We start from the raw sequence: 12,632 nt of genomic DNA, 5'->3' as shown, positions 1-12,632 counted from the left end.
AACTTAAGTGACATTGTGGGAAAATCTAAATCACAAATTGATAAATTCACAAAGCCAGATTTGGTTCAATTTTTGATAAAAGTTCAGGATGAAGTGAAAGAAAAGGTTGGGCTGAAAGAAATAAAAGACAGCGTAGACGAAATCAAAAATAATGTTCTTAAACGAATTCTGGACGACAACAAAAATATGAAAAAAAGAATTAGATTACTTGAAAAGGAAAACGACGAAATTTACGAATCTCAAATTAACCTTGAAATGAAGATTAACGCCCAGGACCAATACTCCAGAAGAAATAATCTGGAAATCATTGGCATATCAGATGATATCGCTGATCGAAATCTCGAAGCAAAGGTAATAAGCATTCTTCAGGAAATCGGTGTTAACTGTGATTGTAACGAAATTGAGGCTTGTCATCGCCTACCAAAGTCAAAGAGGGAAAGAGACTCGAAATTTCCAAAGCGCACTATAGTTAGGTTCGTCAACAGGAAGAAGGCTGAAAAAGCGCTCGAAAACCGTAAAAAGTTGAAAGACAGTGTAAATCATCGTAAAGTTGTTATTTCAGATAATCTTTGCCCAGCTTATAAAGCCCTGTTGGGAATGAGCAGTCAATTATATCACGAAGGTAGAATTGCATCATCTTGGTCTTGGAAGGGTAATGTTTTTATTAAACCAAATATAACAGATGAACCTTTTAAAATTTTTCACGTAAGCGACTTAGATTATTATTATGACGATGTTTCCTTGGAATAAGGTAAATTTTTAAACGTGTCTTTTTCGCGCCAAAAAAAGGCGTTTTTTTTTTTTTTTTTTTTTTTTTTTTTTTCTTTTTTTTTTTTTTTTTTTTTTTTTTTTTTTTTTTTTTTTCACTCGATTTAATAATTTATTTATTTATTTATTTTTGCGCGCTTGCTTGCTGAATCGGTCATAAATATCAATTTTCACTCCCCTGTAGTTTATCATCTTGTCTAGCTTTTGAAACACTAAACACATCTTTTGACACATCCCATTGTCATTTTGTGTGTTGTGTCATTTCCTGCTTGTTTTCGTCTGCTCTCATACGTGATTATCTTGTTTCTATAGGCTTGTTGATAATTTTTGTGTGATATTTTTATGTTCTGTGTGTTCACTTAAAAATGATAAATTTTCCGTGTGGTGTCTGTGGAAAGTCTGTTAATTCAAATCATAAGGCTATTCAGTGTGATATTTGTAAATTCTGGATTCATATTAAATGCAATGGTCTCAATGCTGATGATTATATATCTCTCCAAAACTCTGATGAACTTTGGTTCTGTTGTAAATGTATCAACAAAATTCTCCCCTTTGGCTCAACAACTCCCCCCTTAGTTTATGACAAGAGTCTTTCCTCTATGGAAATGAAAAGGTTTCTCTCCCAGCTCAACTCTATTGAAATCAACGAGGTCCCCCATCCTGAAACCATGGGTGGTGTCAACTGCAAATATTACGATCCAATTGAATTCTCTGCCCTTCAAGTTAATTCTGATAAATTCTCCCTTTTTCATATGAATATCGCCTCTCTGTCTAAACATATTGATGAACTAAAGATTCTGTTAGGTCAACTTGGGCATGACTTCAGTGTTATTGGTATCACTGAGACCAAATTCCAGACTAAAATCCCACCTATTAACTGCGATCTATCGGGTTATTCCTTCACGCACACACCTACTGAAGGTGAAAAGGGTGGTGCTCTTTTGTACATCCCTAATCACTTGCAATTTATTGAACGTCCCGACCTGGATACTCTTGCATATAAAAGCAAGGAGCTTGAATCTAAATTCATTGAAATTATACTGGCCAAAGATAGAAACATGATTGTTGGATGCATCTACAGACATCCCTCGATGTCTGTTGATGAGTTCAACAATCATTTTTTATTGCCTCTTCTTGAGAAAGCGTCTTCAGATAACAAGTCTATCTTCCTCCTTGGAGACTTTAATATTGACCTTCTAAAGTCTGAAACAGTCAAAGAAGTGTCCGATTACATCGATATTACTTCGCAATTTAACTTACTCCCGCATATAATTCTTCCCACAAGAGTTACTGAAGTTTCTAGCACGATTATTGATAATATTTATTTTAGTTCAGCCAAGTGGGACACTGTGTCTGGTAATATTATAAGTTCAATATCTGACCATTTCCCTCAGTTCTTAGTCTTAAAAAACTTGTCTGCAATCAATCCTTTGCACACCTCTGATGATATATTTGTTCATGATTGGAAGAAATTTCATCACAATGACTTTCTCACCGAACTTCACAATAAAAATTGGGATGATATCCTACAATTGAATGTAGATGATCCCAACTTATCGTTTAACAATTTTTACAATTGTATCAACAGTCTATTGGTCAATCATGCTCCTCTAAAAAAAACATGCAACAAAAAAAGAAAAAAAAAATCCAATCCTTGGATTACTAATGGTATCCTTACCTCAATAATCAAAAGAGACCATCTGCATAAATGCTTTTTAAGAGAGAAAGATCCACTTTTAAAGTCTTCCTTGCTAGAGAGTTTTAAAAAGTACCGCAACAAAATTGTATCTCTATGTAGAATGAGTAAGAGTAATTTCCTCAATAAATATTTTAGCAATAACCAAAAAAATATTGGCAATATTTGGAAAGGGGTTAAAAATATTATTTCTGTTCGTTCTTCTGTTTCTGCTTCTCCCACCTGTATGAACATTAATAACTCTGTTGTAACTGATCCAGTGACAATTGCTAATTCTTTTAATGATTACTTTGCTTCAATTGCAGATAACATCAGAATGAATATCCCGTTCACTCGAAAACATTTCTCCTCTTTTCTAAAAAATTCTACTTCTAATTCGATGTTTCTTTCACCAACTGATGATTTAGAAGTTCTGCATTGCATTTCTTCCCTTGACCCTGGTAAATCTTCTGGGCCATTCAGTATTCCTGCCCATATTTTAACTCTTGTTAAATCTGAATTATCTATACCACTTTCAAAACTTATTAATTTGTCTTTCACAACTGGTATTTTTCCTACAAACCTAAAAACTGCCAAGACCATCCCTATTTATAAAAAAGGGTCCAAATTAGAATTAACAAATTACCGACCTATATCCTTACTCTCAAATATTGATAAAATATATGAAAAAATCATATACAAACGAGTGTATGGTTTTCTCGAAGCAAACAACGCCCTCTACAAGCATCAATTTGGCTTTAGGAAAAATTACTCGACTTCTCAAACACTTCTGAACATCTCTCAAAAAATTATGGATGCTCTTGATAAAGGAAATTATGCATGTGGAGTGTTCATTGATCTTCAAAAGGCTTTTGATACGGTTGATCATGAAATTTTGCTTAAAAAGCTTTTTCACTATGGAATTCGTGGTATCCCACTCTCACTATTTAAGTCTTACTTAACAGGACGTCAACAGTTTGTATCCATCAATGGAAATATATCAACTAGTAATCTTATCAGGCATGGTGTCCCTCAGGGCTCTGTTTTAGGACCTCTTTTATTTTTAATTTATATTAACGACCTGCATTGTTCAATTAATTTTTCTTTGGTGCATCACTTTGCTGATGACACCAATCTCTTAAACTTCAGTAAATCTTTGAAACAACTGGCCAAACAAATGAATTTTGACCTCAAGCTTCTTTGCCATTGGCTCAATGCCAATAAAATTTCTCTTAATGCTAGTAAGACTGAGTACATTGTTTTTAAACATACACGGAAACCTCTTAATTACGATTTTAGGCTTTTTATCAATGGTAAAAGGCTTATACCTAGTAATTGTATTAAATATCTTGGTGTTCTATTAGATTCTGATTTAAGCTGGAAGTCTCAGATCAATGATACTGTTGCCAAGCTCAAGAGGGCCAATGGAGCTTTAGCTAAACTTCGTCACTTTGTGCCTTTAAATGTTCTTATTCTAGTTTACTATGCCATTTTTCATTCACACTTGCAATATTGTAATCAAATTTGGGGTCAGCCAAACAGTCTTGATGTTAATCGTATTACTGTTTTGCAAAATTTTGCTATTAGACTCATGTCTTTTGAATCTCGAAGAGCATCATCCAGTCACCTGTATGGTAATCTTGAGCTCCTCAAATTCTCTGATATTGTCAAATGTCACAATATTCTATTTTTACATAAACTATTTCATGAAAAATTGCCTGCTTCTATCCTTAATACATTTGCGGTTGACTTCACCCATGCTCAAGGCACTCGGGCAGAGAAAATTGGTTTGATCAATCTCCCTACCTTTAATACTATTTCTTTTGGTAAAAACTCAATTAGATTTAATGCCATTAATTCCTGGAATAAATTGCAGTCTTTAATGACTAGAAAATTTGTCTCCCTTGATTATTTTAATCTTAGAAGTGATCTGAAAAAGTACTTTGTTTCCTCTTACTAATCCTTCCTGAATTGTCAGACTTGGCCATTTGTTTCCCGCATGGTTGTTTATATTGACCCACTTTTATGTGTGTGTTGTTTTGTGCGTCTCGTATCGTTTACTGTAATTGTCCAAGGGTGGCCATACCCTTTGCCTTAGCTTTATGCTATTAGGTATGGTCTCCCTTCAATAGCATTATATATTTTAATTTTGTTACCCTGACTAATTATGATATTTATTTTCTTTTTCTTTATATTTATTTTCTTTTAATTTTAATTGTATATATATAACTGCTATTGATAAATAAAATATCTATCTATCTGTAATGTTCTGCTTGCTCAGTTTGTAAGTCTTTCTCCAAATTTCTGTAGTTCGACTGAATGCAATAGTCATTGAATCTAAGTTCAAAATTCTTGAAATTTTCAGATATGTTGCCAGTTAACTTCAATTCTGGTCGTTTATGTGATGTATTCATTTTTACTTCTGACACCAAGTTACAACTTAGAAGGATGAGAAACTAGACACCATCTTAATTCGTACTAAAAACGTGTTACCGAATTGCCGTGACCGACATATATATAAACAAACTATTATATATCAAAATGGTAGCTGCAATAGTGGTATAGTGCAACAATATCATTGGGTCGAAGGTGGAAAAAAATGGCAAGGAGTACGTTACGCAAGTTTGGTGCAAGCTCTGCACCAAATATTTGAACGTCTTGATGAGCACTCCAACTGTGAAAGGGCCCCCTATTTCATCACTGAAAGCCTTCACTAAGGGTGCCACTGTCGTAACAAAACATCAGGTAATTTTACATGAAAAAAACGTTTCAATTTTTGTACGCTAACTTTTTTTATCAGTTTTTGAGAAAAAAGTTCTTGCTATGTTGCTTGCTTATCTTGCTATAACATAACTTAGGCGTGTAATCATCATTGCATGCCATTACTAATTTGGGAGAGTGATGTACCGTACATGGGTGATTTTGCTCCTGACCAGGCCTGATTCTCTGAAAGTCCATTTTAAACAGATTTGACTGTATAGTCTCTAAATAAACTCTATGGTGCAAACAATTCTGTTTTAGACAAGTAATACAAATAAACAATGCTGCATGTATTCTTGGTGGATATTGGCATTATGCTGAAATTTGATACAGAACTTGCTGTAAATAGGTATATTTTCTGTGTTATTATCTTTTTTCCATATTTGTTTTTATTTCACTTAATTTCTAACTCCTACTTTTTCGGATCACAAAGAGAGCTGCCTTTGTTTACTTTAATGTAATTATCAAAATTTGTAATGTTTCTTCTATTTTGTATAAGTGTTGGTCATTTAATGGAAGCAATACAGCAAACAATATTTGTACCTACAAAAAAGCAAGTTTTGCTATCTGCTCATGGTGTACCATTAAATCCTTCAAACAGAGTGGCTAGTTATGTTGGTTCTGGAACAGTAAGATTATCTGTTTCGTTAAAAATTTTTTTAACTGTACATGTTGTTCATGTTGTATAATAAAATTAATTATTTCCCCTTTCTTATTGATCTAGGAAAGTTTGCCATTTTACTTATTCAGCAGAACAACCATTGACTCACCAGTGCCACCATCACCAAGTTTTAATCTTGGTTCAGGTAACGTTGGCCTTTTTTAATTAATTGATGCCTGTCATAACACATTTAATCAAATGTTTGTCCTTATTGACAAAAGTAGTGATTTGTAAATTATATTTTTTTATAGAAGCTTCTCTTAAAGAAGAAGTAGAGAAATGTCTAAAGATGAAACCTGGTTATGAAACCTTGGTGGCAAGAGCGAAGCTTGCTGCAGTAATATTTACTTTATTCACTTTGCTTTTAAGTTGCTCTGAAAGTTGTTGTTAATGTTGCCAAACTGAACAATAATTTAACTGTTATTATGACTGTTATTATGATACTTTGGGTTTGTGACCAAAGTATCATAATTCTCTGGTATATTATACTACAACACACTTATATCATAATGGAAATAAACTAATTATTTCCATAATGTTAACCATTTAGAAAAGAACACGTTGAAGGGCTTTGATATAAATTTGTAGTTGTAGTTTGCACTGAAACTATTTCTTTTGGTAATACACGAAAATTTGAATATATTTATCATTTGCTATTTTAGAACATTTCAATTTTCATTGTTAGGAATTTCAACGTTGTGCATCAGAAATTGGTGAAAATTGTGAAAACTTGGTAAATGATCAAATCTTGCAGAAGAATGGCTGGCTTGCAGCAATTGCAAATTTGGATCATATTACAGAGTATGGATAAATAACAAAATTAATGTGGAAATCAGTTTTAAATATGTATTTTAATAATCTTTACATTGGTTTGTCATGTTACTTTATCAAACAAAGAATTAGAAATAATGGCAATTGTGTGAAAAGCCAGATTTGAACTCAAATAAGAGTGATTAAATCAACCTATGTTGACTCATTTTTTAAACGTAGGATTGATTTTAATAACCTGTTTCATTGCAGGTCAGTGTTAGTTAATTTCACTACTTCTGTTTGAAAGAAGACCTATTTGTTACGTTTACCAAATTTCTAAAAATTGATTTCATACTAAGTTTTAGCATTGACAGAAATTTCCCAGCATTAACTGAAAATGGAAAATTCTGCGATTTATATTCTTTTTTAATTGTATAAGTAAGTCAAAATTTGTCATTTTGCGAATCATCAAATGTCACAGACAATGATTATTACAATAGATTTGTTTGGATAAAAGTTAACTTCACCAGAAAAATCTGTAAAATCTGTAAATATAGTTGTCATTTGGTATAGCTATTTTGCATAGATTACAAATTGGATATTCCTTCCTTCTGTTTTTTTAATTTTCAGTGCATTTAAAACTCATGTTGATGTTGTCAAAGGATCTTTTCGAAACTTTCTGATAGCTCAAGTGCAGTGTAAAAAGATGCTACAGTCGTAAGTATTATTGTTGATGTGTTTTTACCATCATTGTTGTTTGTATTAGAGTGGGTCTTTACTATAGATTTTAAAATATGAAATAATATCGCCCATCAACTACTTTTTAACGTTGGTATTTTAACAAACTGTTTGCTGTCATAATATGTACACAAATCTTCCTATTTTTTATTTGCAGATTTCAACATGTGTTTTCACTTTTGCAGCAGTTACCATTGTTGCCGTGCTTGTGTAAAGGAGCAACTGAAACTCCTTCTTTGCTTGAATGGATTTCTAATCATGTATGTTAGTGTTTTTGGTTTGTAAAATATAGAGCAGTGCATGTACATTATGGGATGGATTTAGTCAAACAAGAGAGCTGATAATAAAGCATTAAGCGATTTGTTCTTAAAAAAAGAGTTAAAAAGCTCTATATTAATGGCAAGTAAAGTATAGATCCACCCTTGGTTTACAACCAACTTGGAAAAGCAGGAATTTTTTTATAATCTCCTGTGATTTTTTCTATTTTACTAGCTTGGTAGTTACAGTGCAAAATGTGGACAAAACACAAAACAAATTAATATTAGATTTGTTTGGAACCGTCAAGAAGTATTTTAATTTTAAACTTGAAAATCAAAAATTAACAGTTTTTGTAATTATTTTACATGTGATAATGCAAGTTGGTATGATAAGAAAGATGTTCCTTTTTTAAATCCATGGATCTAATATGGCTTTTTTCAACCCATCAAGATAGTATAACAAATTAGCATAATGTGCAGCCATAATAATTTGTTTAATTTGAGCACAATACTCGGAACCTCTAAAGCAGACACTTTCCTGTACACCAAGAATTTTCTTAAAATATATATTTTACATACTTTATTTTGTTTCTTGTCTACAACGGGTTGATTTTATGTTTACACCAAATACATGGTCATACTTTTGCTACCACAAAGTTAATTAATGGTAGTTTTCAGGCTTTATACAAGTTTATTGACAGTTTTATATCGTGATAATGACTAGTTGTTAAATTATATTTTTCATCTAAATTTAAAAAAAGTCTTTAGAACACAACATCTGTTTATAATAACATCATAATTTTGTAGGATCAACAGTCAACAATTCAAAATCTTCTGCAGCAATGTGAAGATTTCATGAAACAGGTAGATGCTCAAATAGTTTTTTATGCTATGCATAAAGACATTCTACAGTAGTTTTTTTTATAGTGATACCATGGTAAACCCTGGAGAAAGAAGAATACTGAACACTTCATTATGCTGCTATTGCAAGCAAGCTACATAATGTTACAGCCCTCAGTGCATATATATTGTCCCTTTACTGCTTCCCATAAATACAGATATGTATTTGATAATAGCCGTATTTTGTGTGTTCAAAATGGGTAGCCGCTTTTTCATTCCAGGTCCCCTGCAGAGTAGATAATTTGCTGACACGCAACTCTATGGATTTTTCAACAGCCTAATGACTAGTCTTTAATAATAATGCTATTTGTCTGTCTGTGAGCCAAATATGGTACCTGCAAGTAGTGATTGATTTCCTGTAAGGTTTCATGTCAGTTTAACACCAATGGGTTTTCCATGGACTAACAGCTAGTTTTATAAAATCTAGAAATTCAGTGAAAATAACTTATTCAAGTGGGATATTTTTTCTTTCAGTCCAACACAAATGCTGTGGAATCTGTGTTTTTAGAAGCCCAAAAAATTTTAGGTATGGTTGTTTTTACTGTCACATATTAAATACAGATGGGACATTGTTAGTAAATACAGATGAATTGCAGAATGGTTGTAGAACATTGTTAGTAAATACAAATAAGTGGCAGTATGATGGTAGTACATTGTTATTAAATACAGATAAGTTTCAGCATGGTGGTAGCACGTTGTTATTAAATACAGATAAGTTGCAGTATGGTGGTAGAACATTGTTAGTAAATACAAATAAGTGGCAGTATGATGGTAGTACATTGTTAGTGAATGCAGCTAAGTTGCAGTATGATGGTAGCACATTGTTATTAAATGCAGATAAGTTGCAGTATGGTGGTAGTACATTGTTAGTAAATACAAATGAGTGGCAGTATGATGGTAGTACATTGTTAGTGAATGCAGATAAGTTGCAGTATGATGGCAGAACATTGTTATTAAATGCAGATAAGTTGCAGTATGGTGGTAGTACATTGTTATTAAATGCAGATAAGTTGCAGTATGGTGGTAGTACATTGTTAGTAAATACAGATAAGTTGCAGTATGGTGGTAGCACATTGTTATTAAATACAGATAAGTTGCAGCATGGTGGTAGTACATTGTTATTAAATACAGATAAGTTGCAGCATGGTGGTAGCATATTTTTAGTAAATATAGATAAGTTGCAGTATGGTGGTAGCATATTTTTAGTAAATATAGATAAGTTGCAGGATGGTTGTAGCACATTGTTAGTAAATGCAGATAAGTTGCAGCATGGTGGTAGCATATTTTTAGTAAATATAGATAAGTTGCAGCATGGTGGTAGCACATTGTTATTAAATACAGATAAGTTGCAGCATGGTGGTAGCACATTGTTATTAAATACAGATAAGTTGCAGCATGGTGGTAGCATATTTTTAGTAAATATAGATAAGTTGCAGTATGGTGGTAGCACATTGTTAGTAAATGCAGATAAGTAATTTCTACAATTGTTGTCCGTTGGACCTGACTTACCACAAATGTTTTACAATAAACAATTTGGTGAGGTCAGCATTTTTGTTGATGAAGTCATCAAATACAGGGTCATATAGAAAAATACAACACTAACTTTGAATTATGTTAACGATTTTAAATGGTATATAATTGTGAGGGATTTAGTAACAATAATAATAGAAAAACAAAATATTATAACAATATAAACTAAGAAGTAACATTAAGTTTTTAAAAACATGTTAAAACATTTTTTAGTCAAAAAATTTTTTCAGAATATTACTGCATAATTCCGAAAAAACATTTTTGGGCAAATAAAGCTAAATGAAAGTTAGGAAAAGTCACAAAATTTAAAGCTTCCCCCACTCCCAGCATGAATAAGGTTAATGGAATTTTTATATTTTAAAGTACTATTTATAGAAAGTTAAAGAATTGGAATTCATCAATTACGAAAATTATTTTCTTCTTTTATGAAGATGTTGTTAAAAAATTATTATTAGTTCTTTTCTGGTTCACAATTCTTTTTAAAGTTTTAAATAGCCCTGTACTAAGTTTCTTAAAACTGTACAAACAATCCTTTATTACTTGTTAATTAAGAAAAATAATTGAAGTTAATGCAAGAACATGTTTAAGAGTTGTTTCTTTTTATTGACGTTGGTATGCAGTCTTCGTGAAGCAATGGAAATCCCTCTGCAATGACAAGCATAAGTTATGGAAAATGCCTTTGAATCCACAATAAGATAGACTACGAATATTTGTAATCTGATTTTTATAAAAATGAAATTGTCTTTATTTGTAGTGTTATGTGAGTTATTTAGGCTTAGTAAAGAAAGTTATAGCTCTATAATTTTGAATAAAAAGGCCTGAACAATTAAGAAGCACCTAGGTTTGTCACAAAATATATTTATATCATTGAATAACTACAAAATGTAGTATTTAACAGTGTTAACCATGCTTCATTTATAATTTATTTCTTGTTCACAATATTTTCACTCACATACGTTTTAATCTAATTTAGACTCTGTTAATAATGTTAACATGAAAGAAATTAAAGGCCTAACAGAGAGATTAGCAAGTTTAGAAGGGCGAGTCACTATCATGAAACAACTTATTCAGGATCAAGTAGACATGGCCCAGGTAACTGTATTTTATATTGTACATTTTAAAGTTTGAAACAAGCCATTCTTGTTAGGACTTTTCCTTGTCTGGCCATTATTCTTTGACAACAACTGATGCTACAGCAAAATCTTCAGCATACCACCAGAAAATACAGGGAATTAAAACCTAAACAAAAGCACCTGTGTTGTTTTAACACTTTCATATATCATGGTCCTGGGGATCTAGGTTTAAGAGAACATTAGGCAGATCTACCCATTTTTAAACTACACTGATTTGGTGCAAGAAAATTGTATCATATGCAGGAATTTTGGAAATTTAAAAATCAAATCCAAATATTGTGAGCTGCTCTTGGAAAACAACATTGCATAAAACGTTTTTGCATTTTATTATGTCCAAATTTCATACCCAAAAAGCCATTACTACATTAACGGTCATTGCTATAATTGAACAAAAGCCAACTTGGTTCGTACATATTTTGTTGGTTTGTGGCATCAGACGACATATATTGCTTAACCAGGACTTGTCAGGATGCACTCACTTCTTGGTCCAACAGAGATAATAATTTATTGCTAGGTTTGAACGATGACAAGTTAAATTCCAGTAGAACAACAAAATCGTAAAAAAAATTATTTTCAACAATTTAACAACATACTAAAGTAGGTAAACAAAAAAAAAAAAGCTTTGAGACTGTTTTTGTTTTCTTTCAAAATCACCTCCAGTATAATTTATTGTGCATAATCACTTAACGTCTTGTTTTCAAGTCTAGCAAGTTTAAAGCACCTGTTGTCTTTCAAGATGTGTTGATACAAAAATAACACAAGAAAAATTTCATAATAAAGTTGGGTACACGTAATACTTATTTTTTTTAAGTGAGAACTTGTGTCGAAATCTCACAACTTTATTTATAACCATAAAATATTATTTTATTCCGAGGAAGACATTTATTTTAAAATATGGTAAATAAACTTACTTTTAGACAATCACAGGAGCATTCTCTCGCTTCGCTCATTCAAAATGCGTATGTTTGCATCTCGTGGACTTACGTCACAAAAGATAGTATTTTACCGAAAAGAAAGTTCCATAATCAACACAGTCATGGCAGTGACCATAAGACTGTTGACGTTATATATCTTGAGAAATGAAGCTCACAAATATATTAACGCAGTTTATATTCACATTATAATAGCATTTTAAGCACAACTAGTTATCAATCATTGGTTGTTTACTTAAAAATGACATGTACAGGTATCCCCTACAGTTGAGAGAATATTTCAAAAAGTTTTGGTGGTATATACACTCTAACTGATCAGCTACTTAAATTTTCTGAAATTCTAAAAAAAAATATCCTTTATTAAAACAGAGTTGGAGGATGTCTAAAAAGTTAACTTATACTAACTAAAACGTATACTGGGTAATAGCCCAGAAAGAAAAATTTATATCCGTTTTCATTGATCGAAATGCTGTGAATTGCCTTGACCCCCAATTTTCGATTTTCTTAATACACCAGTTGACGAACAAA

At 31.9% G+C, this 12,632-nt stretch overlaps 2 protein-coding genes across 3 annotated transcripts in view; both read left to right on the top strand.

Moving 5' to 3' along the window:
* The window catches only part of LOC130630334 (RB1-inducible coiled-coil protein 1-like), a 43,346-nt gene that overhangs the window by 463 nt on the left and 30,251 nt on the right, over positions 1 to 12,632 (top strand). Inside the window, exons 1-11 of one of the 2 annotated variants that reach the window (XM_057443800.1) lie at positions 4,841 to 5,188; positions 5,465 to 5,552; positions 5,703 to 5,832; positions 5,928 to 6,009; positions 6,116 to 6,201; positions 6,550 to 6,665; positions 7,245 to 7,331; positions 7,510 to 7,612; positions 8,417 to 8,473; positions 8,984 to 9,035; positions 11,013 to 11,131. In XM_057443800.1, coding sequence (XP_057299783.1) covers positions 5,485 to 5,552; positions 5,703 to 5,832; positions 5,928 to 6,009; positions 6,116 to 6,201; positions 6,550 to 6,665; positions 7,245 to 7,331; positions 7,510 to 7,612; positions 8,417 to 8,473; positions 8,984 to 9,035; positions 11,013 to 11,131 — 900 coding nt within the window. In that variant the 5' untranslated portion in view covers positions 4,841 to 5,188; positions 5,465 to 5,484. Of the gene's footprint in view, positions 1 to 4,840; positions 5,189 to 5,464; positions 5,553 to 5,702; positions 5,833 to 5,927; positions 6,010 to 6,115; positions 6,202 to 6,549; positions 6,666 to 7,244; positions 7,332 to 7,509; positions 7,613 to 8,416; positions 8,474 to 8,983; positions 9,036 to 11,012; positions 11,132 to 12,632 lie in introns of those variants that run through there. The other variant, XM_057443799.1, reaches the window with a different exon arrangement.
* Positions 1,134 to 5,385, top strand: LOC130630010 (uncharacterized). The gene is made up of 5 exons (XM_057443407.1): positions 1,134 to 3,949; positions 4,031 to 4,269; positions 4,809 to 4,849; positions 5,033 to 5,188; positions 5,302 to 5,385. The coding sequence occupies exons 1-5, from the start codon at positions 1,134 to 1,136 to the stop codon at positions 5,383 to 5,385; spliced, it is 3,336 nt and encodes a 1,111-aa protein (XP_057299390.1).

This window comes from Hydractinia symbiolongicarpus, chromosome 2 (assembly GCF_029227915.1).
Source record: "Hydractinia symbiolongicarpus strain clone_291-10 chromosome 2, HSymV2.1, whole genome shotgun sequence".
Lineage (NCBI taxonomy): Eukaryota > Metazoa > Cnidaria > Hydrozoa > Anthoathecata > Hydractiniidae > Hydractinia > Hydractinia symbiolongicarpus.
The sequence above is the reverse complement of the archived record's forward strand: the minus strand, read 5'-3'. Positions and strand labels throughout refer to the sequence as shown.